Below are 25,876 nucleotides of genomic sequence, written 5' to 3'. Positions count from 1 at the left end.
TTTCTGCATTAGATTTTCTTGGTGTTTTGTTCTTTCAATCTGTTTCTGTCTGAAACATTTTGTATTAAGTTTAAAAAAACCCAAAATAAATCCAGTTTTCTGTAGATGAACAAATATTTTTGAAATCTTTTCATATTAGAAGGATATTTCCAAAGCTTTTATGTGCATTTTATCCTACTGTGATCAATAATTGCATTGAATTTGAGGTGTGTGCCAACAGTAGCTGCTGTTGCTCTTAGACATACTTCCAAAAATTAATAAAAAAGTCTGTATTTTTCATGTAGACTAGAACAGATGAAAACCAGCCAAAATAATTTTCCCTCAGATTTCTTTGGAACATTCACCTTGACGTTGGAAAATATCAGGCCAAAACAAATTAGTCTGAGGAAAAGAAGGAAGTTTAGAGTGGGAGGTGAAACTGTCTCAGCTGGGGAATGCAGTGTTCAGTCTGCAGATGATAGTTTAACTGTCTTACTTTTTAATTAAAAAAACCCCCAATGCTGACTATACTTTTGTGAGACATAGTATTGCCTCACTTCCATTTCCTGCCCCAAATGAAATTTGGCAATCAGCTCTAAATTTGCAATATCCTCTTTCCTTCGTTTTTTAGTTGCTTCGCATTGAAGACACCTAAATAAAAGCATCAAGAAAATTAATATCCTACTCAGTAGATTTGGTTGAGAGTATCACAAAATAAGGACAGATTTAATTTTTGACAAATCCATTTCTTAGGTTTTGATTCTGTTAGTTCATTTCAGAACCCAGTACTAAACAATGGGCTGTACTCAATTCTATTTAAGCAGTCTGAGTGTCTCATAGATCAGATTGAGATGTTTTGTTAATTACTCTGTTGTTATCCTCAGAGACTTTATCCTCATATGCTGTTTTTCTTGAAATGTGTTTTTGGGAAGATGGTAATTAAATTTTTTCCTACTCTTTCTCCCCAAATTGCTGTTGTGGCACAGCTATGCAGGCAGCTCTGGAGTTCTGTTTGGCTGTTGGGATCAGGCCATCTATCTTGTCCCAGGGCAAAATCCTGATGTCCATGTTACCCCTGTTGTTTTGACAATAAAGGAAAACCTACAGGATGCATGGGCTCAGCTATGCAGCATGATAATAATTTCAGCTCACTTTTTGTGACAAGGTAGAACATGGAGTGTGTAACCTTGGAGGCTGATCCTTTCAATGAAACAAGGGAATCCTCTCTCCTCTCTCCTCTCCCCTCTCCCCTCTCCCCTCTCCCCTCTCCTCTCTCCTCCCCTCTCTGGCTTTACTCAGGGTGTATTTGTGATGTTGAGATGTAAAAGTGGGTATCTCTTAACTCAGGGTTATTTTTTATAGCTGATCTGTTTCTATAAGCCTGTGTTGTGCATCACAGTAGAATATGTAATTCCAAGAAAAATACTTTTTTTTATTTCATTATGAAATAATCCATGTGATCCCATCATGCAGTGGAGATAGCATGGAGCATGGGAAATAATTGCTGTTAATTAAACCTTCCTGATTTAAAACCATTTCTGTAATCTAATTAGGCTAAATATGTAGCTCAGTACTGTATGGATTAATTAATGAAAATATTTTTGAACATGAATCCTGATGAAATTAGAAAAGGTTAAAATTAATTATAGTCAGGAATTTTTCTTCCTCTTTTCCAACCCTATCTGTGGAAATGAACTGGGATGTGAGGTCCCCTCCCTGTGATTCTTTGTGCTGGCAGAGGAGAGAGATTCTGCTGTTGTCTGAAACATTTATCACAGCAACAGCCATAAGTATTTTCTTTCCTTTGGGAGGTGAGTGCTCTGTGTTCTTTATGCAGGATAAATAAGCTTTTTCACAGAATTATGTTGTCAGAGTCTTTAAGTACAGAATATTGGAGACATTTTAAACATCTATTAAAAAGGCACTTTGGGCCCATTTCGTAGCAGTCATTCTGTTTGCTTTGGCTTTAATCTTGCCCATTTTTCACTGGAAAATCTGATGCACACTTTTCCCACACGAAGGACAGACTCCCACCTTTTTGTATTCAGCACCTACAGAGCTGTCCATTAATCAAGCACTTAGTACAGAGTACAGCAAACTTATTTCAGAAGCAAAGGACTCCCACTTTTAAGGAAATACAGGTACCAAATAGCTGTGCTAAATTCTCCAAGGAGGAGGATTCAGTTTGCCTCCTCCTTCCAGTGGCTGCACTGGCAGAGCTTGTTTATGGTTGTTTTATGCAGATCCCTGAGATTTCACCTCAGCAAAGGATGAGCAAAACTACAGGCAGAGATGGTCCAAGGGAAAAATGACAGAGGAGTTGTCCTTATCCAGACCTCATGGAAGAAGAGGGGCCCAGACTTTGAAGTGTCAGTAGTGTCCTGGGTTCATGTTAAGACCTGGGTGAAACTGGAATGGTTGTTCTGTGCAGGGGGCTTGTTTGCAATGGAAATGCCCTCATGGAAAGGACACTGCATTATTTTATTTATAATAAAATTAATGCATTTCAATTCCAAAATTTTCATAAGTGAAACAATCAACATAGCCAGATTGAAATGTTCAGAGCTTTTAGTCTGTCAGTTCTTTTACTGGCCTGAAAAAAATGCAGTGGGGAAGAAGGAAAGAGAGAGACAGCATCTTCTGCTCGGAGCATGCAGGGGGGAATTTCAAAGCACTTTCTCCTCCTCCTTGAGAAGTTTATTCCTTTACCTTGTGATCCTAATTCCATCAGAAATTCTGTTCCTTGACCTCGTGGTTTTAATCCCTTTGCTAATTCTACTCCAGGGTTCCAGGTTGAGTGGAGTTTTGTGTAAGCACATCTTTGAATCTGGTACAGTGCCTTCTTACCTTGTTTCTGATTAAAGAAACATGGTGGGAAGAGAATTAAAAAATGCTTTTATGCACATACCCTAAAAAATTCCAAGGGACAACCAGTGATTTCTGATCTCAGGAGTTATTGTGAGACATTTAGGGCAGGAAATGTTGGCAAGCAGTGGCAAGTTACCTTACCAGGGGTATCATTGGCTTAGATGAACATTAAACTACTCCTGTGATGGGTTTTGTAAATATGATTACCATAGTCTTGCAGCAGTGTCCTCTGGGAGGATTTGAGTTAGGAAAATTTGCAATGAAGAGTTGGATGTTGAGGCTCAGAGAGTACCAGGAAGGTTTGGGTTTGAGTGTGCTGTGCCTGTGTATGAACCCAGCCAGGAATATGGATTTACTGGCCAGCACTGAGCATAGGCTGAGGATGGAGAGATGAAAGCCTGTGCATCCTAAAATTTCTCTTCTTTTGAGCTTTTCAGCTTCCCAGGATGCATCAATTTTTAAAATGAGACTTAATCTACAATATTTTAGCCCCTTTAATGAAGGTTTGGGTTTTTCCTTTACTTTTCCCTTTTTGCCAGTTACGTAAAACCATCTGCTGTTTACATTCTGTCACTCTGAGTGCTCAATCCCTTTCTTTATTTTGTTTCCTTCTGTCTTTCACTCTGTGGAAATAATCCTGGTATTTGGAAGTTTGATTTGGAAGTTGCTCTGTGTTTGGGGTGAGTCCAGTGGCTGGCAAGCACAGTAAGGCTTGGAGGTCCAGTGACACCCTTGATACTCAGGGTTGATTTTCTGAGGGCAGAGTGAGTGCAGGAGGCTGGGAATGGCACTGGCTCCCAGCATCCACACAAGCAGCTTTGTAGGGATGTTCTGTTGTGCAGCTGTGGCCTAGAGCTGGTTTTCAGGATAGCCTTGAGCTCAGCATTGCAGTAATTTGTTTTCTGGGCCCTGTGAAGATCTGGTTTGCCTTCCATCTTCTGTAGAAGATGTAGAGGGGAAGAGGTTAATCTGAGTAAATTTGGGGTTTGATACTCAACTACTGCTAAGCAATTATTCCTACTGACAGGAGGAAGGCATTTTTCAAATGCTGGTTTATTTTTTACTCTCACTTTGCTGGAAAACCCACAGATTACTGCTTTACAATTTCTCCATTTGCTTATCCCAGCTTTTGATCAGCTCTAGAGGTACATATTAAAACTGCTGACAAAATGTTCATCAAGAGTATCAAACAAAAAAGAGGAGGAAATGGATTGTCAAATTTGTTCCTGAACATCCTCTCCTTCCTTTTTATCCCGATGACTCTGTTTCTCAGTCTTGCCTGACTTGGGGTAAATTCTTCAGTGCAAATTATCATCCCAATTATTATTTAAGAACCACTGGTTTTAATTAAAGAGAAGTTTTTTTGCTATCCTTCCACCTCTCCTTTTTTTTTTTTGTTTCCTTCCTCTTTTTCAAAAATTAAATGCCATCTGTGTATCCACTCGACAGCCTCAGCAATTTAAACATTAAATACCTGATAGTACATCGACTCTCAAAGATGATACATTGCAAGAGCTGTAATGCAAACAACTCTTGGAAAAACTCCCCAAAACCAGGGATGTCTGTGCACCCTACATTTTACTGTTGGTCTTAGTTGTGTTTCATTTGTTAAATGCAGAAGCAGTGGTGGTGTGAAAGACAAGAGAGCTGATGTTAGACAGCCTGGCTCTTTAACCTGTCCTTGTTCACTGGGTTAAGCTGAAGGATCATTTAATCTCCTCCCTAAGATGATGTGATAGTGCAAAGACTGAATCCCTTTTTTATAGGAATATTGCAGTGAAAAGAAGCTTTGATATTACGGCAAAAACACAAATGCTGCATAACCTGATGTTAAAGTAGCTTAGATAATAATTTCTTAAATATGAAGAAAAGTTGGAATGGACTGTGTTTGTAGTCTTCTGGAAGCCATAGCTTAGTTATGCTAGAGATTTTTAATTGCAGTTTTCCAGGGTTGTTCTCAGCCCAAAGTTTTCTTTATGCTTTATCTTGTGGCAGATACTTTATAGGCATTTCAGTCACTGAGGCTGCTATATTTAATGTCTGTATCACTGTTACCACAGAAGGTGTAATATCCATAATGACATTTCCCCTGAAAAAGCCAGCAGCATTTATTCTTGCTCTTTGTCTTTAAGGTGATTGTCAAGATTTTGCTATGTTTGGAGAAGGAAATTATGACATTCAAGCCACCTCAGAGTAGTAATTCCATTAGAGTACTTTTCAATTCCTTAGCTATGGCCTTGGCTTCTTTAATTAGCAGAAAAATTTAATAGAGATGTATTAGTGAAAGGAAACTAGCTTTGGAGTGTTATCTGAAGACAAAAATAAATACCCACTTTCAAGGGTGACTGAATGTGGACAGCTAAACTGGATCCACAGGATCTTCTGCAAGGATTTCTTTTGCAGGATGAACACCAGAAGTTACAAAAATGCCCCACCATGACAAATGTTCAAAGCACTTTTTGAAGCTACAAACCTTATAAATTCTGTCAGGGAAAGGTACCTTTTCCCTGCTTCCTGCATGGGACAGAACTATGGAAATGGCCAAAAGAGTTCAAGGTTCAGTGGGTTTCTTGTTGAACACAGGGAGTATTGAAATGCTGGGAATCCCATGAGCAGAAGGTTACGAGGCAGGGTGGCTGCCAGGATCCTCTGCCCATCTGGGATGGACCCAGCCCCACAAAGGCAGCAGGAGTCAGAACTTGCTCTTTGACAGGAGCCAGGGGTGATTCCCCATGGCAGAGTCACTGCCCTCCCCTGTGTCCTGAGGGGGAGCTGGTCATCTATTTCCCTAGGAAAATCTCCCTGAGGAGCCATCTGTGGGCTGAGGGGTTTCAGTCCCTCATCATTCACCCTCTAGAGGTTCCAGGTCACCTTTCTGGCTTTTGCCTCTTCCTGCACCCTGCCCTGGGTTCCTGCCTGTTTCTTCCCCAGGTGTTCCTCCCAGGTGAACTCACTCATCTAGGACCTGGCCACCCTTCTGAACCCCTTCCCACATCCTCTGTGTTTTCAGCAACCTCCACTGTTTGCAGGTCCTTCTGCCTGGTGCCTCCCATATCTTTGCTGAGTCTCTGCAGAAAAGCAGCATTCAAGGTGACTCGGGAATATTTAGATTAAAAAGAGAAGCAGCTGATGGTTCTGAGTAATTCCAGGGTTAGTCCTTATTGCAACACAAAGATTCAGGCATCAAAATTTTCTTCAAGTTTGTTTTCTGCTTCTGTTTTTGCTCTGGATCCGTTCCACACTGGCCAAAGACCCTACCAATGATTCAGTTTTCACTTTGCATGGCACTCATCCAAGTGAAATTCTGCGTCCTGAATGTTTATGCTGAAATGCTCTGGCATCACAGCAAAGCTGCGTGTACAGACCAGTTTTGCCTGCAGTACCCTGCCCCTGGTTTTTTAAAAAAATAAAATTCTGTGACTAAGAGCATTTAATACAATTACATAATTGCATTAGGAGAAAAAGTAAAATTTTTTAAATGGAGTGCTTCTTCCAAAATTGGTATTTTAAAATACTTGAAAAAAAGTCTGCTTCTCGGAAAAAATCAAATTACCAAGATGGTATTTTTTGTGCAAATGCTTCCTTCTTTTGAAGGCTTTATTTTTCAACTTTTGCAAAAACAGTTGAGTACATTAACAAGCAGTTGAAAAACATCTGAGAACACTGTAGCCATTTTATACTCCTTACGAAGAAGGGAGAAAATGAAGATAATGTTTTGCCTTTTTTAGAAAGGTATACTTTTTGCATAAGTAATAGGCTTTTATTTGTCAAATGCTTTTCACTGCATGTTTACTGCTATTTGTGGGAAAAGCAGCAGCTATAGTACGTTTCTTGAGAAGAAAAGCTGAAAACAGGCAGCTTAAAATAACCACGGTCAGGTGCTTGTTGGGGATACGGGCAGAGAGGAAAAGATTGCACCTGTGTTTGCCATCCCAGTGCAGCTGACTTCTTAAAATCTTTGATCACCCAGTTTGTCATTTCTTTTCTCAGTCAGAAATAGTGCTTGGCTAGCAAAGCGAAGCACTATCTAAATTCTTTTGCCTTTTCCCTTTCATTTCCTCTTTACTTCTGCTGGTGCTAAAATCAATACACAACTCCCAGAAACGTCTCTGGAGTTGCCTGGGGCAAAGGAGTCAGTCAGGAGGTTTTGTTGTCAGAGTGGTGTTAATTCAGCACCTCCAACAATGCAGATAATGTCAAACTGTCAGGATACAGACACTTTTTGAGTTCTCAAAATAGGTGGCAGCTTTTCTGTATCGATTTTGAATGGATCATGAAAAGTTCACGTAGCAAAGGTAAAAAGATTCTAAAACCATTACTACCAACAACAGGGAAAAAATGTTACATATTTTCAGTCTAGCCTCAGTCCTCCTTCCTCATCTTACACCCCTTTCCATTCCCTTCTTTTCCCTTCCCATCAAGGGACTGTTTAAAAGTTCTGTCAGCTCATAGGGAAGGACTGCTGCAATCACTGGAATTTGATTCTTCTGATTCCAGTTTTATGTAACTTTTTTTCCTCCCAAATGTCTATTGTCACTCTTCTCTGAATAGAAGACATTACACCTAATACAGATTCTTCTTGTCTTTTTGTCATTTAAATGTAAAGTCCATAAATTTAGAACCTGTTAAAAATTATTTTTAGTTAGGAAAAGAAAGTGCTGGGTAATGTTCTTTTCTCTGACCAACTGCTGGATACAAAGAGCTGGTGAACAGCCTCCAGAGCCTCCAGTTCGTCAGTGACAGTGACAGCATTAAGTCATCTTTTAGATGCATGCAGAGGACAAAGCCACCGCTTCTCTGCGGACAGGTGTGCTGCCCCTGTCATGATTTTAACAAAGAGGAGTTTTAATGATTCAGTTTCTGTTTGAAATGAAGTAGGTGAAACGTAGTGAGAAATAGACTCGTTTCTGAAAGACTGTGCTGTGTATTTTTAGAAGTTGGCACTGAGAAGTTCTATTTTTTATTTTTTTCTGAAGGAAAGTGAAAAATATCATGTGGGGATCAGTCATGGTAAATGTGCTCAGTAGCCTTTCCCAGATGTCGTCCCAGCCTATGTGAGGATCATGAGATCAAAAAGAGAAGAGTTTTCTTCTTCTGGAAATTAAGAAAAATCAAAATACTGGATGTACAATTGCTTTCAAATTGCTTGTATAATCTAGTACTGGACTGTGCCACAACGGTAACTGGCCTGAACATCCTCGTGAGTTTCAATGCTCAGATATTCAATGTGGCCCTTGTGAGTCTGAATGCCCTGAATGCAAATATCATTGGAGCATTGCAGAAATCCCTTCCTAGGAAACAAATTGGGAGATTATTAAAGCCAGTTCAAATCTTTGAGGGAGAATATTATTTCAATAGAAGAAGCTAATTTGTCAAAAAAGGAAGCATTTAACTGATCTTGCCAAAACGTCTTTTAAAAGCTTGTTAGCATTCTGTGTCCCCTTCATTCCATTATGGGCTGGTAAATTCCATATGGGACAAACTGACCTATCAGTTTCATCATTAACCATCCTTACCTTTGAGATTTTTATGGTCTCTTGTTACCTAGTGGAATATAAAATAGTGCAAAACTGATTTTATTTTAATTCCTATCACCATAACCCACCCCCATCTGCCCACAGTTTTTAAATCTAAAAATTATTCTTTCTTTCCTATTTGGACTCAAAATCAAAGCTTCCTGGGAAGAAGAAAATCTGAGCCATATCAATCTCTACATATGTTTGAGGGAGATGGCAAAGGCAAATATAAAAATATATATGGTACCTGTTAATTAGGAGACCATGAGGGGACATGCTTTGCCATATGTGCTTCATTAATGTCTTGGTGACATTAATTTATTTTACTTATCAAATTATGGAGCAATTAATGACTCCATGTCTGCTTGTGGCAGGAGATTTATGGGGTAGACAGAGATTTGCTTAAATTATCTGTGGGTCCTGTGCAGGGTCAAAAAGATCATTTCTCACCCTCCACACAGTCCCTCTGAGTCTATGTTCTTTGAAATACTTGCTGGTGGCTGACTACTTGTAGGGGAGGAACCTGGAAATGGACTGTAAATTCATTTTATGTAAATGAGACGGGAGATGGGCAAGCTCTTAGTAATTAAAATCAGTAAATTGTAGCTTTTGAGACTTTTAATTTGGTTGCAGAGCTTGAAAATCTTTCACAGATGAAAATAAATATATTAGCTGAATAAATCAGTTATTGAATCTGCCCCAAATAATAATTTTAAAAAAATGGAATTTAATAATAGCCTTATGCCTCTGAAGTGTGAAAGGGAGATAACATCAAGGACTTCAGATACAGTTTTTTTATTTGACTTTTTCCTTAAGTTTTCATTAGCTTTTTATCCTAGCCTAGTCAATGAATCCTCATCAACAACAATAAAAGCAGGTTTTGCTCAGCAAGTTTCTTAATAATGTATAAATGAAAATAAATGGATTTTTTCTTACTGTGCAAAGCTTGGCTATTCCCAATCTGTATAATTTCTGCAGTATTGAGCACATAGTTTTGAAGAGCAGAACCACAACTCCAGTGGTGTGTGTAAGTAAAAATAATGAATATAGTTAATATTCTGTTTTGCTAGAGACATTCACAAGGACAAATACACTATGGCCATGCTGTGCATTTCTGACTGCCCTAGATGCAAACTGTGGTCCTCTAAATTGTTCATAATTGCCCAGAAGGTTGTAATATCAGCAGTGTGATCACTGTCCAAAGCCAGGCCAAAAGGGACTGTAGGGATTGAGCTCTGAATGCTGCTTGGTGTGTACTTAACATGCTTTGGCTTCATTTCATGTTTTCAAATTAATTTTCAAATTATGTTTTCCTGGTTGGAAAGGTCTGGGTCAGGAGGTAGAGGAGCTTGTGAGAAAATTGGGATTAAAATTTGGAGTGATATAAGGGCCAGGCAGGAGGGGTTGGGGTTGTCAGAATTGAGGGGAACTTGTACCATGGACCTCTCTTACAAGTAGGATGTCAAATTCATCTGGAGCTCCTGGCTGTGCCCCTGCTCTTTGCAGGAACTCCTCTCAAGGTGCCCCTTTTTCTGTAGCTGTACAACTCCTCAAGAGCTGCAGAGCCCTGAAAAGCATCTCAGCCATTCATGTCTGCTCTGAAATGCACAGTCTTAAATCACATTGCTGGAATTACAGGAAGCTTGCCTGACACTTTAGGGTGAGGCTCCATCTTCTTTGTCATCTCTGTACTGTAAACTGCATTTTCTTCCTTCCATGTTTTTAATTGATGTGAATGGTGCAAAAGCACTCAGCTGTGACCCAGGTTGTCTCCTACACCATATCCTCATCAGCTGCCTCATGCTGATGGTGCTGTGCCACCTCACTGCTGGTTGCCTTCCTCTGGGTGCCCTTGGCTTGTCACATCAGGCATGGCCTATCTGCCTTCACATCCTGGCTTGTACCAGCAGCAGTGTGGCCAGCAGGAGCAGGGCAGTGACTGTCCCCCTGTGCTGGGCACTGGTGAGGCTGCACCTCAAACCCTGAGTCCAATTTTGGGGCTCTCATGACGAGATGGACGTGGTGGAGCTGAAGAGTGTGCAGAGATGGGAACAAAGCTGAGAAAGGGTCTGGAGAACAAGTCAGATGAGGAGCAGCTGAGGGAGCTGGGGGTGTTTAGCCTGGAGAAAAGGAGGATTAAGGGAAGAACTCATCGCTCTCTACAACTCCCTGACAGGAGGATGCAGCCAGGTGGGGGTCAAGCTCTGCTCCTGGGTAAAAGATGATGGGAGAAAAGGAAATGGTGTCAAGTTGCTTCAGGGGAGGTTTAGATTGAGTACTAGGAACAATTTCTTCATGGAAGGGATTGTCAAGCATTGGCACAGGCTGCCCAGGGCAGTGGTGGAGTCTCCATCCCTGGTACGATTTGAAAAGGGTGTGAAGGTGGCACTTGGGGTTTAATGGTGGCCTTGGCAGTGCTGGGTGGAGAGTTGGACCCAATGATCTCAAAGGTCTTCTCCAACCTAAACAATTCTGTGATTGCATAAAGCTGTGCAGTCTTGGTCACTATCAACAGAAGATGGCTTTGCAAAAAACCAGCCCCAATTTTAGCCCTATTATTCCAGTGAAATCTGCCTGCAAGGATTAGCTCATTAATTATTTTTTATGGATGTGTGTGGAAGTAGGGAGCTGGTGAAGGCAAGATGTTCTGCATAAATTCTTCAGGAAGATCCAGGAATGGAGAAATATGGAGTAATTTCTTACAGTGTCATGGCAACCAGCTCTACCCAGAGGAGGCATCCTATCAATTAGGTTAAATAATTACAAACAACATTGAGTAAAATGAAGAAAAACAGCTTAGAGTCATGTCAGGTGGGAGGCAGCTGAGCTACTAAACAAAATAAAAAATAAGCTATATCACTTCTGGAAGAATTCAGCAGAGGCTGAAGGCAGATGTGGAGAGGAGGAAGAACTGAAGGGAGTTAATGAGATAGTGAAAAAAAACTTGTGGTGGAAATTTACTCAGATAAAGTAAACAGTGTTTGGGAAAATCCTTAATTTTGTTGAAAATTTCTTCTTATTCTTAATTATATATTTTGAGGAAAAGAATTGATACACACAAGGTTTAGGGTTTTTTTACATCCAAACTAATATGTCCCTGTTTTCCAGAGAACTGAAAAGTCCTCTCTTGCTCATTCTCTTACTCTGCTATTCAGATTTCTTTGTTTCACACTACAGTGAAATGAGAAAAGTTCTTCCCTTGGTTTTTCTGCTGGAAAAATGGGGGGAAATCTTAAGTTATTTTAAAAAAAACTTTACTTGGATGTCAGAAAAGTAGAACATATTAAAAAAAAAAAAGAAGACATTTGACTTCTACTTTCACTTTAGTTAGGTTTTCTGCAGTTAGAAATTCAGACTAAGACTCAGATTAAGGTGTTACTTTTTTTTTTTTTTTTCCTAAAGCTTATCCTATTTCATAGAATAAAAGCAGCAAAATAATGAAGTGGGAAATAGCAATTTTTAAAACCAAGAGTGCACGTCTCAATTTTATAAAATATTTCATTCTGAATTTCCTAATAAAAAATAGATCAGGGACAATTGACATAAATGATTGAGTGTGGAACTTAATCATAAATGTTTAAGTATGGAACAAAATTGAATAATTTACCTTTCTTTGTAAAATGCATGTATTAATGAGAAATGTGAAGTGACTGTGAAATGATGATGATGATTATTATTATTCCTAATTCTAACTATGAATAGGCATGAAGAAAATTAAAATTGTGTCCCAAAGGCCTTTTCTCCTGCCTTTGGGAAATTTCTCATACAGCTTCTCAAAGGAAAATACACTCATATGTGTTTATTGCCAACCCTAAAACTCACTAACATCAGCAGCTACTTTTTATTGACCTCAGTGAATTTTGGACCACAACCTCTGGGAAAAATGACTTCAGATTATTATCATTAAGAACTAAAACAGGTTAGCTTGCAAATTTGGTTCAAAGTGTTTTTATTTAGGTTAGGTAAATGTGTTTTAATGTTATGCTTACTAATATGTACTCGCAGGAACAAGCACTTGCATAAAATGAGAAATATGTGAAAGATTGTTTCTCCCAAACCATCAGTAGAGGAGATGAAGAGGCTCTGCTCCATAGTTAATAAATCTGAATGCCTGAAAAGATTAAAGGAAATATTTGCAATTTGATCAAACAACTGTGGGGAATAAGATGAACTCCTTTGGGATTGGATTTGTGAAACTGAATAAAAAATGTAAAGAAAAGAGCTTTGCAAAGTCAACTGCAATTAATAGTTCAGTATAAAATTAATGTACTATACTGCAAGGGCTTGGGAAGAAGCAGGCTGGAAGGCCTGAAGAGATGTGCTAATGGATGGGTTGTTGAATATCATTTTCCTGGGGTTTGAAGACTCCATCCTGCAGGGCTTGCAGCAGTTTCTTACAGAAGTAGTTGGGGGTAGGACAACTCAAAGTGAGTGATACTTGCAGGTGTTTAGTAGCACTCAAAAAAAGCATGAATATACTGTCAAATTTCCCATTCCATGTGCAATGCCTGTTTGGTGTGTGATTTCAGATGTCATTGTCCCTAAAACAGGACATTATTGGCACATGTCACCAGCCATGAGTGCCTTGCAACAGCTGAGAAACAACTGAGGGTGGCAAAAGAAGTGGGGGGAGAGACCCTGCAATCATTCCCTCAGCTCTTAACATGTGAACAAGTATGTCAAAAGCATCGAGGCCACTGAAATTAACCTCTTGCATTTGTGGCTGATCTCACTGGTGTGTGAATAAAGAGAACAAGATGCTCAGTGTTAATGGCACATTCAGGCTACCTGATAGGAGGGCTGAACGTGTCCTTTAGAAATTCATGCTTTCTCCTGCTGTTAAAGAGTTAATGCTTGAGAGATATCCCATCCCATAACTGTTATAACTGTTGGGTCAAAACTTGATATTTTTATTCTGTTAAAACTCTTGTTTGTTTTCACTGGACCTTCAGGGTTGGCTTAGTCACTCTTGGGAAATATCCAAGAACAGCTTTGTCCTGCTCTGGGAAATAGTCAGCCCTGCTTGTAGTAGAAAGATGATAAAATCTTCCCAATTATTGTGGCCTAAGCTGTGATACTGGCATAAACCTAAACAATTTTTAAAACTATTACATTCTGCACAGACTTCTATTTTTAACTCATAGTTGTATCTAAATGCAGCTTAGGAGACAACTTAGCTTAGGAGAAGCATAGGAGAAAACTCCCTTGTGCTGCAGGTCTCCTGAATCCTGAAATCAGCGTTTCTGGTTTGGTCCAGCTATGCCACCACAGAAGTGATTGTGAAAAGGACTGCTGAAATTCAGTGTCAGTGTGCACAAATGAGTAGACAGCTCTCCCTACACAGTAATGTCTTCTAAATCAGCAGCTCCCACTGAGGGATGACACCTGACTCTTACTGCTGAGAGTTCCTTGAAAATATCGGTGCAATATTCAGTACCAGTCAACAAATGGCAAATAGGATTCCTGGGCAGGCAATTGAAATTAATGTTGTTGCACCACACTGCACTGTTCTGCAGCAAGATGCTGGAAGATTAAAAAGGGTGTCTAAAAGTTGACAGGGATGAGGCAAGGCATGAGGGCTGGAAACACAGAGTGGGCGATGGTTTGAAAAAATCAAGAGTGGAGAGAAGGAGATGGAGAGGAGCAATTAGTCACTTTCTAGAAAGGGTGGCTGAGGGTGGTCAGTGTAAAGGCTGGAGCAGCAGAGTAGCACAAAAAATTAATGTTTTGGCGAGGAAAAAAACCCAGAAATGGATTTGTGGAATGATATTAGATATTCTGGGTGGAGATGGTTGGTGTGAGTGCAGTCCCTGGGCTCTCTGTGTTTGTGGAAACCTGAAAGGAGTGGCCCAGGGCAGGAGTGCACTCTGCACCCTCCTTCTTGAGCTCTTCTCATAAATATCTGGAGGGGGCTGCAGTCAGGGGATAGTTTTTGGCTGAGGGAGCAGTTGGTGTGGTGCTGCTTGTCATATTTATCACCGTACACATCTCTGTGTTCCCATCCCTGGCATCTTCCAGGCACTGTCTGGAGCTTTACAGCAAGAGCTCCACGGTCCCACAGAGCAACTTCACTGCAGCATCCCAGAGTAAATGCATTTTAGTGAAATGGGACATTTAAAAATGCCACAAAACAGTCATCAAAAAAGTCGAAGGAAAGTGATAAAATAAAGTCAAAGGAAAGTGATAAAATACACTCAATTATTCTCCTCAGACACTCTCCAGACACCAGTGTAATTTCATTGACTTCAGTGAAATTAGTGTTAATGTAGGAATGGAAATGCAGCAAATCTAATTCCAGCATCTCCTTCCTGGAATAGTGAGCAAGAAAACAGAGAGGTAATAAGGTAGAAACAAGTGCTGATCAGGAGTTGGATGGGGAGGAGAGGAGCTCCAGGAGCTGCTGCCAGGAAATAAAGATACTTTTCCAGTCTCACATAGTCATGGAGAGTTCAGCAATACATGCACTGAGGACAAAATGAAAACCAGGCTTTTTTTTGGTCTTAGTTTGACAGTATATGCAATCTTTTGTTGTTCTTTTGAATATTCTCAAACCCTTTCTGCCAGGACAACATTGATGGGTAGCAATGTGTTAGCATCAATGGCTAGCTAGTCCTGTGCAACCATTTACCTTTGCACAGGACTTTGTGCAGTGTGCTAGCAATGTTTCCAGGAATGTTTTTTATTTTTGATGCTATGGAGGAGGGAATGGTACAGAGCTGTGGGACTGGTGTATTGTAAATCAGAGGTGACTCCGACGTTGGTGAGGGAGAGAGGATGATGCATCTGACTCCATCATCAGAAGGCTGATGAATTGCTTTATCATACTATACTATCTACATTGTATCTGAACTGCCATGCACTCTTGCTCACAACTGCACAGAACTGCACTCAGCTCTGATTCTCTCCTGTGGCTGTCTTGTGACAGTCCCACACACTCACACTTGTTGGCCCTGACAGGCCAAGGGAACAAAACATCCTCACTGTGGGTAAACACTCTCCATATTGCATTCTGATTTAGCACAACACAGGCACAGCAAGCCAGATAAGAATTGTGTTTTCCTTCTTCTCTGCTTGTCTCACAGCTTCTCTCTGTTCAGAGGGCATGTGAATACCACACTGGTGGAGAGAAGTGGAGGTAATGTGAATGGTACAGTACTTGGATAGCTTGTTTCACTGAAAACAGATCTTTTTATAGCCTTTGGAGTGCTGATGTCCAGTTCTGCATTTAAATTTATAAATAAATAAATAAATAAATAAATGATATCTAATACTATCTGGCTTTGTGATCCTATGATGAACAATGCAAAAAGATTTTTGGGGTGTTGCCTGCCATTTTGCTCTTCACAAGGTTGCTTTGTGTCACTTTGCAAGGTGAGCACAGAGAGTCTTCGTAGGATTGTAGGTGTTCTTTGAAGTGCTGTAAAACTCCCCAAATATACTGGAATTCAAATCAGCATTGTTTAGGGAATGAAACCTTTTCCTTAAGCTCATTCACCTTCCCCAAAGAGCCCTTTCCCCCTGGTAAGAAGTGGTTTTGTGGCAGCTCTGAGTGACTGCCAAGCCACAGACCTGTGACAGAAGCAATCCCACCAACATTTCAGGCAGGGGGGTGGATGATGTGCTTTGAGTATGCAAAGGGTTAATTGATAGTGCTGAGTGTCAAATTGAGAGGCCAGCTCCTTTCCTCATCCCAGAGGGATGCAGCACAGAGCAGGACATGTGATTTCATAGAGTTGAAAAGTGGGAAACGTGCTTGTTTTCACAGTTGGGTTTCACTTGGCTATTGGCTGTTCTACAAGACAACCACAGAGGAAGCACTGAAGAAGCTGTCAGGCTTGGTGACAGCTCAGCATCTGTCACAGCTAAATCAATAGTGCCATGGAGGACAGCTTCCCAGAGTGAATAATCAAAATAGAGTAAAGCTAATTCACCTTGAAAGTCTGAAAACACCGGTGTGAAATTTTTTAGACAAAACCAGCATTATTCCAGCAAAAGAGGACAGGTGCTGAGGCCCATCCCTGAGCTCTGCCCAAGCGTGGGAGTGGGGAGCAGGCTTCACACCAGTCATGTGCACAGATGTACTGATAAAATGGAAATCTGGTGCTAATAAATTGGGCAAAAAGGAGTTTGGATTGGCCCTTATTGCTAGCAGTGTGCTAGGAACTCATGGCTTGGTTTTGTGGAAAATATTCCATTGCGATATAAACTGAGGGTATGTGTGAAGATAATGAATGCTCCACTTTTTTTTTTTTTGGCTGTTAAGACTCTTTTTTTTTGCATCAAAATGTGATTTTCTTCCATTGTTCAGCTTTCTAATGTTTAAAATTGAAAGACTGGAGGAAAAATGTTTTGCTGTGGATGGTTTTAGTTTTATAAAACCTGGAGGGGAATTGTTTCAACTTTTTGTGAAACTTTTTATTTTTCCATTGGTTTTAGTGCAAACGTGTCAGGGAAGAGAAATTTAATCAGAGCTAATCTGTCAGCATCAGATGGAAAATTTTGGATACAAAAGTTTGCTAAGCTCTGTCTAGAAGTGCTGCTATTTGCTGGATAAAGAAATAGAGAGAAAGTGCTTCTGTAGATGACTTAGATGAGTAAGAAATATTATTCTTGAGTTGAGTGAAGCAGTTTTGTGGTCATTTTATGAAGCAGAATTACTCTGAAAATAATAGGATGGAAACATCATTTCCAGATTTGAGGCTTTTAATATTAAGGGTTAAGTACTTTACTTTGTTCCTAAAAATACTGAATAATTACTCACAAAAATCCATCTTCACACAGAGTTCAGGCTGAGTTCTACTGAATAGAAACAATATTGCTTTAGCTGTTCTCATTAATATTTTCAGACAGATATTGTATAACTACTCACTGTTGTGGTAACAGGTGTGTTTACCACATCTCTCAGGGCTGTACATGGCCTGTATTTTATAGCTGGAATAATTCCTTTAATTGGCCCAAATCCATTCATGTTATTTGTGCTAAGATAAAACCGAACATTTAAGTAAATGAACCAGCAAAATTGGATTTTAAAGAACTAGAAAGAACAAGCAAATTAGAAGACTCAAAGGAAAATTTGCACCTGCCAAAATTCCAAGCCCACTGATGTTGTATGTTCATTCACACACTGTGTATGTGTGTATGTACATCCATAGATGTATATTTATGAGTATCTAAACCACACCAGCACACAGGGTTATACAGCACAAACTTCTGCACTGGCATACACATAAAAAAAGAGCCCAGGAATACAGAGCTAGAAGCATCTTTTCATTCAGTGTAGTACTTTGAAGGTGTGTTTACAAACTTTCCATTATTTTTTAACAAGACAGGCAATTTAGGTGGTGTTCTCAGTGTGCAAGTGATGTTCTGGCATCCTGCCTCCAGCAACATTGCTATCCTGAGTTCATCTTAATGTGACAAGAACTTGGTGTCCCACTAAAAAAAAAAATCCTTTAAAAGTATTAAAGGGGGAAAAAAAATCAACAAGAGAAAAAAGCCTCGCGGCTCAAATCCAGCAAGGAGCTGTGAAGTCATTTCACACAGGGATACTGACAGCTGCCAACTTTGCTCAGGAAACTTTTTTTTTGAGATGATCCCTTTGGTTCCTGTGCTACAGTTCAGTAGTGCTGGAGACTCTTTGTGTCCTGGGCTTGCTATTGGTGACAGTTTTGACGCACTGAGGAACAGAGGGGAAGGCACAGGAGGGTTTTGATCCCTGGATCTTAGTTCTGGACAGTAACAAGAGTAAGGACAGCACTCTGGGAATGTTTTTTTGATGGAGAATGGAAAGAGAAAGATTTTTGTGATAGGTGGATGATTGTCTGACAGACACAATTTTCTGAAATACGGGAGAGATTTGCATGGAAATGAGGCAATGTTGGAGATAATATTCAAAATGGAGAAGATGATAAATAGGGATGGAGCAAAGTGTGCTAGAGGCACAGAAGTTGCTGGAATTCATGGTGAATGTAATTCTCATGAACTTTGGTTAACTTCTGCTTCTCTACTTTCCTCCTGCACCCACTGTAATTTCTTTAGGGTAGTGATTGTGTTTTAATTACCATTTACCTTTGCACAGGACTTTTTGCAGTGTATGAAATGCTAGACGTGCCATTTGGCAAGCAGGTGATGGCTTTTTGAAGAAACAGGAATGATGAAGCATTATTATAAAAAATAGTTTCACTCATTTCACTAGTTAATTCTTATCTGTGTTTGTGTCATACTGTTCTACTAAATGGTAAGTTAAATATTCCTGCCCCAACTGTCACCATCAAAAGCTGTGACCAATTAAACCCAACTTCTATTGCATATGAAAAGTGTAAAAGAAGCTCTAATCAGCCTTTTACTTCAGAGCTCTTAGAGAGAAAGATTCTAGAATTAAGGCCTTTTCGCTCCAAAATGAGGATTTTTCCAGCAAAGTGATGCTTTTACCATTCAGTTAACACAGGGTACTGCTGTTTGCCCTGCTGCCTGTTGTGGTGTAATTGCCACCATTTTTCAGGCTGTGCCTTCCCATATGTTGCTTAACACCCGTGACTAATGTGATGAGGAAGAAGCAGACCCTGGCAGTCCCAAGACCTGTAAAGCTTTCAGATGGGAAGAAATGCAGGAAATTCAATCCAAATAGCAACAGGAACCCCCTGAGCTTGTGCAGGGCTCTCTCTCTGATGGCTGGCACTGTTTCTCAGGTGGAGGAACAAAGTAATTTGATAACCTGAGGTGGCTGTGGAAGGGAACATTGGGCAGGGAATGTGTGTGCAAATTGATTTGAAGCTGCTTACCATCAGACCTGGGAGCCCTTGGCCCCTCATCTTCAGGGGGTTGAAATGAGGAATTTTCTTGTCTGTGCTGCTGAATAACTCCATTTCTTGTCCATCACTGCCACAGGATTGGAAGCCAAACTCACTGATTGCTCTGGACAATGCTAGCTTTAATTTAAGACTGTGTTTTGCAATACCATTTCAGCCAGTCTTGGCTTGCAGCTCTGTGCAAAAGTGCAGGGGGTCAGGTCATCACATCTGCATGGTGGTGAGGCATTGGAGCTTTAAAGTAAGTATGTTCCATTAGCTGAGTATGCTCATGGAAGAAAAACCCAAAAAGCTCCCAGGTTCATCATTTAAACATTAGTGACTGACCATACAAGTGCAGTTGAAAGCCTTCACTTTAATAAGAATTTATGCATAAGGAATGCCAAATGCCCAACTGCCTCCAAAGTAGCTGTCCCTCCCTTCTGTGCAGTGTCCCCTGGAAGGGGGGAAGAACAGTGAGAGTTCCTACTCTTCACTACTGATAGTCATCTAATTTACATATTCATTTAGTTCTTGTCAAGCAAATATCAATGTTTACAGGGATTTTACAGGCCTATCTTTATTATCACTATTATCTTAATTTAGGATTTGCACTACTGTGGTATCAGGAAGGTTTTTAAAAAAAGACTGGATGTGGCACTTGATGCCATGATTTATTTGAGGTGTTGGGGCATGGGTTGGACTTGATGATCTTTTTTGGTCTCTTCCAACCCAGTGATTCTGTGAATTCTGTGAATCCTGTGAAGCTGCTGGGCCAGGAAAGCAGGGGTGGATGTCAGCTGGACCCAGGGAGGAGCTGTGCACCTTGTGTGGCTGCAGAGTGGGATGTAGGAATGCCACCCAATGCACCACACACATCTGGACCAGGCTGCTGCTGGAATCAGACTGGAGCCTGCAATCATGGTGGGCTTTTGACCAGTTACAACTGTCTGGGACTCCCCCCTGATTTCAGCAGTCAGATGGTTTTGGTGGGGAGTTCAGAGCTGAATTTCATGGCTGAATCCAGCTTTGCCCATTAACTTCTCCTCTGCAAAGTGGGCGTGACAATGCACATTTACAGGAGGATAAAGACATTGGATGATGTGACTTGGGACAATACAGTGATCTGGCTGCAGGGGTAATTGGAGGAAAGTTTTTTTTCTTTAATGCTTTGGATGGTTTTGGAAGAAAAATGTAAAAGTTAATGTGCTCTGGTGTTGGCATCTCCCTGAAAATAGGGGAAAACAGTGATTGAACACTGATGGAAAACATTGCTGGGATGGGGGAGAGTATTTTAACAACAAAATATTTAGTGGGGCAGAGGATTTAGAATCAGGGCTGGCCTTTTGAAGAGCTGTAAAACCACAGGGCTGTGTTGGTGCTTTCACTGGCACAGCTGGCAGACCAGAGTGTCCCTGAGGGGGAGAGGTGGGAGGCTGGGGCTGGCATCAAAGAAGTGCTATAAAACAGTGATGGGGGAGGGGGCTTAGCAGGATTATTTTCTCCTAAGTCGTAACTTGGTTGAAATGTGTTGGTGGATCTGAGAGAAGCTATTTCTGTTAAGAAAGTGGCAGCTTTTTGCTGCTGCATCATCTGAGCAAGGCTGTTTGACATAGGAGATGGTCCCTGCCTGGTGTTGCACCAAACAGAGCCTGCAAACATTTTGCAGTCTGAGCAGATGTATTAAGGTGAGGTGGAAAGAAACAACAGAAAACCGCTCAGCTTCTAAAAACATAAATCAGATATTTGGATACTGGGTTTCTCTCTATTTATGTTTAGTAAATTGTAGTGGTTTGACCCTGTCTAGATGCCAGACACCTACCATGGTGTCTGCAAAACTGATCCTGTCACATATTCTCACCCTTCTCCTCTCTGGCTGCAGTTACATCTGCACAATACCTTTTTTTTCTCTTTATTATTCTTACATATGATACCACAGTGGTGTTACCATCATTTCTAATTGACCCAGCCTTGGCCAGTGGCACATCTATCCTGGAGCTGCCTGGCCTTGGCTCTGCTGGACTTGGAGGAAGCTTCCAGCAGCTTCTCACAGAAGCCACCCCTGTGTACACAGAAGCCACCCTCTCAGTACCAAACCCAGTGCAAAAATGTATGTTGGAGTTTTTATTTAATCTCTCCTGAATGATAGAAATTTAATAATACTTACCTGAAAATCTTGCAGGAATAGCTTATTTCAAAAATTAGTTGAAGAAATTGCAGCTAGCCTCAACATGAAGAAATGAAAATCTATATTTTTCCAGGATCAGGATCTCATAGAATTGTTTAAGTTGAAAAAGACCTCTATGGTCACTGAGTCCAACCATTAACCCAGCACTGCCCAGCCCACTGCTAAACCAAGTCCCCAAGTGCCACATCTGCATGTCACTTAAATCCCTTCAGGGATGGAGACTCCACCACTCCCTGGGCAGCCTGTTCCACTGCTGGACACTCCTTCAGTGACGAAAGTTTTCCTAATTTCAAATCTAACTCTCCCTTGGCACAACTTGAGGCCATTCCCACTTGTCCTGTTGATTGATATTTGGAAGAAGAGGCTGGTACCCCCTCACTAATCTTCTTTACAATTGCAGTTTAGAGGAACATTGTATATGCTTGCATTAATAATACTCCTGGATGTAAGGAAAATCAGATCTCTCAATTAAGCCTTCAGTTCCTTAAGGCAGATGTTCCTATCTGGATGTATTTAGCATACAGTCAGGATAATAAGAGATCTGGAATGCTTTGGGATTATTTAGGTAAGTCTGAGTCATTTTTTCTTCCAGAAAGTTCCTTATTTTTAAATAGGGTAAAACATTTATGTAACACCATTGTTAAATCATTCAGAAATGTTTTATAAAAATTCAAATGTAGTAACATTTTATATGTAAAAATATATAGTACTTGGGTTCTTGTATGTAATTTTGGGGAGATTTTCCACACTTAAGAGTAAAAATTGAACTACAATTACAGTTTAACCACTTACCTCACCTTTAGGACTGAGAAAAAATATTTCTGCATCATTACACCAAATTTATCTCTATAAAATTTAGTGAAGACTGTTCCAGATCTACACACATAGAACAATTGAGTTAATGAGTGTTGCATGACTGTAGGAACATAACAGGAAATGTTTGGAGAAATTCAAGTCATTAAAGAGGAGGTGAATAAATGCAGTTTGACCTAAGCGGTCTTTTCATGAAATTGGGTAATTTCACCTTCAACCTCATCTCTCCTGTTTATTGTAAATGGAGACACTAAATTAAAACTATTGAGTTTTAAGTGTATGAATTACTCAGAGATTTCTTTAGAGGTTGTTTAAATACTTTTACTGTAAAGAGAGGCACAGCATTTTATTTTCTTTCAGAACCTTTTGCACATGTTTTTTACTGCCAATTCCACCTGCCAAAAATAATTAAAATACAGGAAAAGTGAAATGCCCTTGGTGGTGCTTATCTGCCTTTGTTTTTTTAATAGGTGAGGGGTAAGACTCACACTTGTCACTTCAATATTTGCTCATTAAATAGAGATTCTCTGACAAATCTTCACTTGCTAATTATGGACAATATGGGTTATTGATGGAAAGCCTTAACCCCTTGAAGGTGACAGCAGCATTAGATGCTTGTCAGCATCTCCAGACTTTTGTTGCATACCAAGGCCTGGAAAATGATAAAATCAGCTTTTTATAAATGACCTCCTTTTCTAGTTATCATGTAGAGAACAGGAATGGGGAGAGGATTTACAGAGATAGGTAAATTATGAAAAATCTTCTGTCCCTCCAAAACCTGCAAACCACCCTCAGCAGGGTGTGGGCATGAGGGAGCACCACAAGTGAGGAGAGCCTTTGAGGCACAGCTCCAAAGCTGTGCAGATCTAAGTAGGTTCCCTTTAACTCACTGCCAAAGATCCCCTATGCAGTAATCTGTGAGAGAAGTGGAGTATTTGGATGAACTCAACCATTTTTACCATTTCCAGTTTGAAAGGAAGGCTTTGGTTTCTGACAGAGAAACAGTGCTGAGTTTGTCTCTGCAGTCTCCACAGCCTGGTGGATTCTGCCTTAGTGAGGTATTGCTGGGTGGTGTTTACAGGGATTTTGTGTGCTTGATTCAGTAATTTATTCTACCCATAATTTCTTGAAGAAACTTTTCCAGGACCCTATATTTGAGACACAGAACCAGAATTTCTTCTCTGGCTTTATATTTTTCTACAAATCCTCTCTGCCAACAGGAGGTAATAGGTGCCAGTTGCTTCAGACAAACTGTTTTCACCACGGCATCCTTAGCTGTTTCCAACCTGGCAGGTGACAGAGTTGCATCTCTTTGTGCCAGTCTTGCAGGGCACATTTTAATCAGCCTATGTGCTCTAGGTAGGTCTGCATGGCCAGTTGGGTTGTAGGCACGGGATTTGCAGGTGCAGTCTAGCTGTAGTTAGAGGTTGTAGGAATTCTACTTGTGCAGAAAAGCAGCATTTTGGAGGCAACTGGGGCTTCTCTATACATTTATAATGATTTGCAGTAACATCTAACATCAGGGATATTGTGCCCTCACATACCTGATGAGATGAGTGCATGATAAATCAGCAACTGTTCAAAAGGATGAGGGATGTTGCACTTAAGAGAAGTGATATTTCATCAGGTTTGTCCTGCTGCAAAAGTCCAAAAGAGCAGAGAAATCTAAAGAAATGAAAAATTCATGTGGCATTCATCCATCTAAACTTTCTTATAATCCATATGCTTGTACTCTTAAGTGTTGATATATGTCTGAATGGATACAGAGGTATAGAAAAATTTTTCTGTATCTTGCAGATATGACACAGCAATCAGAAAAGCAAGGAAAAAACCTGCCCTTGCAACATCACAGAGACTGTTATTCTGCTCTGTTTTCATAAACAGAAATCTTGTGTTCATTTGTGCTACACATTGTGTGACTTTCTTTTGCTTTGAATCCTGTATTTGTGATGAACTTCGACATCTGATTTCTACCTGGACACATAAAGATCACAGTGTGAAATGGGAGTACACTTCTGCTATTAGATAGGTTTTAGGAGAACACCATGTTTCTTTAAAAATGCCACCACTCACGTAGGGGTGATGTACAATAGTAAATTGGTTTGAAACAAAGTGGGATTTCTGGAATGAAGTAGAAATGGGTTGTGTAGAGGGAAGACATTAAGCACTGAGTGATAGAAGGCATTTTTTCCTTTCACAGTGGTTTATTTCTTACCATTTGTAGGCTGCAGTTGTTCTGTTTTTTTTTTTTAAGCAATATGAAAATGCATAGCTGAATTCTGCTATAAAGTACATCTGAACAAAGATTATTAAAAATGACAGGCACATTTCTGTGTATTTGATAATGTCAAAAAAAAGTAGTGCAGCACATTGGTATTATGAGATACCAGAATATTTCTCTTTTCTGAAAAGTCTGTAATGTCTAATGCTAGAGTATAAAACATAAAATTCTCTGACATTATCCTTGAATTATGATTAGCATTTACTAGAGCATACATATTTATTTTCAATTTATTTTCTTTTTCCAGCTCTTCTTTATGCAACTATTTTTGGAAACGTCACCACCATTTTCCAGCAAATGTATGCCAACACCAACCGGTACCATGAGATGCTGAACAATGTGAGGGATTTCCTAAAATTATATCAAGTCCCAAAAGGCCTTAGTGAAAGAGTCATGGATTACATTGTCTCAACCTGGTCCATGTCTAAAGGAATTGACACAGAAAAGGTATGAGTACCTGAGGTAACAGTTTAGATAGCAAGAGTTTGTGTTCTTTGTGTGCTTTCTTCTGTATAACAGCTTATAATTTACTAGCAAATTCTTAACTGCATGCTGCACCTTTATTATGTTTGTGTTTGGAAAAAGCCATGGCTGTTTTAAAAATGGACTATTTTGCTGCTTTGAATGTATGCCTGTCTTTTTCATTGTGGTAAATGTTTTCTGCTTTCCAGTCTTAGTTTGTCTAAATGCTAAATAATTTTAATGTACTTAACTATTGAAATCAATGGGAAATTGGTCTTCAAATTAGCCCAAGAACATAGTTTGGTGTCTAAACTACATCTGTATTATCTTGAGAAGTATTGGCATCTGTGCATTGCAATTAAATGAGTTTGATTGGCTTGGACCTTCTGCTGATGCCCAGGACATCGGTGTATCCATCAGCATAATTAGTATAAGCTTTAATGGCAGTAGAGATTGATCTCCCTGAGCTCAAATCTCTGGAATGGTACTTCAGCCCTTTGGTAGCAAGGTACAGAGAATGTGATGCCCTTGGCATCCATGCCAGGGTGGAAATCCTGCAGGACTTTAGCCCTCAGAAGGAACTGGTAATTTAGGTTTCTTCAAAAGCTGGTTTAAGGAGGTCATCTTTGGAAAGTGATTCATCATGTGCCAGGACTGACCTCATGGCTTGTCCTCAAGAATTCTCTTTCTGCACTGCATATGCAGTGAGCCTGTCCAGCCTTGGATATTTCAGAGAGCTGAAGTCAGATGAGGGAAGGGTTCCAGCTAAAATGCCTTGAACACAAAGCTAGATAAAACACCTTTAGGGTCAGATTTTGTTCAGTGAGGATCAGCGATGCTCATGTGGACCTGGTACACGTCAGCTTAAATTAGGCATTCAAGCTCCAGTATCCATGATTTCCCTCCTGAGAACTTAAAGGCCAAGGGTGCAAAGGAGTTAAGGAAGAGTCATGACAGATGACAGATGACTCTTGAAATGTGC

The 25,876-nt window shown here is 40.1% G+C and overlaps 1 protein-coding gene across 1 annotated transcript in view; it reads left to right on the top strand.

Moving 5' to 3' along the window:
• The window catches only part of KCNH5 (potassium voltage-gated channel subfamily H member 5), a gene marked incomplete at its 3' end in the record, with an annotated part of 150,036 nt that overhangs the window by 75,198 nt on the left and 48,962 nt on the right, over nt 1–25,876 (top strand). Inside the window, exon 8 of the mRNA XM_084207176.1 lies at nt 24,680–24,879. Within this exon, the coding sequence (XP_084063302.1) occupies nt 24,680–24,879 (200 nt within the window). The remainder of the gene's footprint in view (nt 1–24,679; nt 24,880–25,876) is intronic.

This window comes from Fringilla coelebs (assembly GCF_963513975.1).
Source record: "Fringilla coelebs genome assembly, chromosome: 6".
NCBI lineage: Eukaryota > Metazoa > Chordata > Aves > Passeriformes > Fringillidae > Fringilla > Fringilla coelebs.
This window is presented reverse-complemented; position numbering and strand designations above follow the sequence as displayed.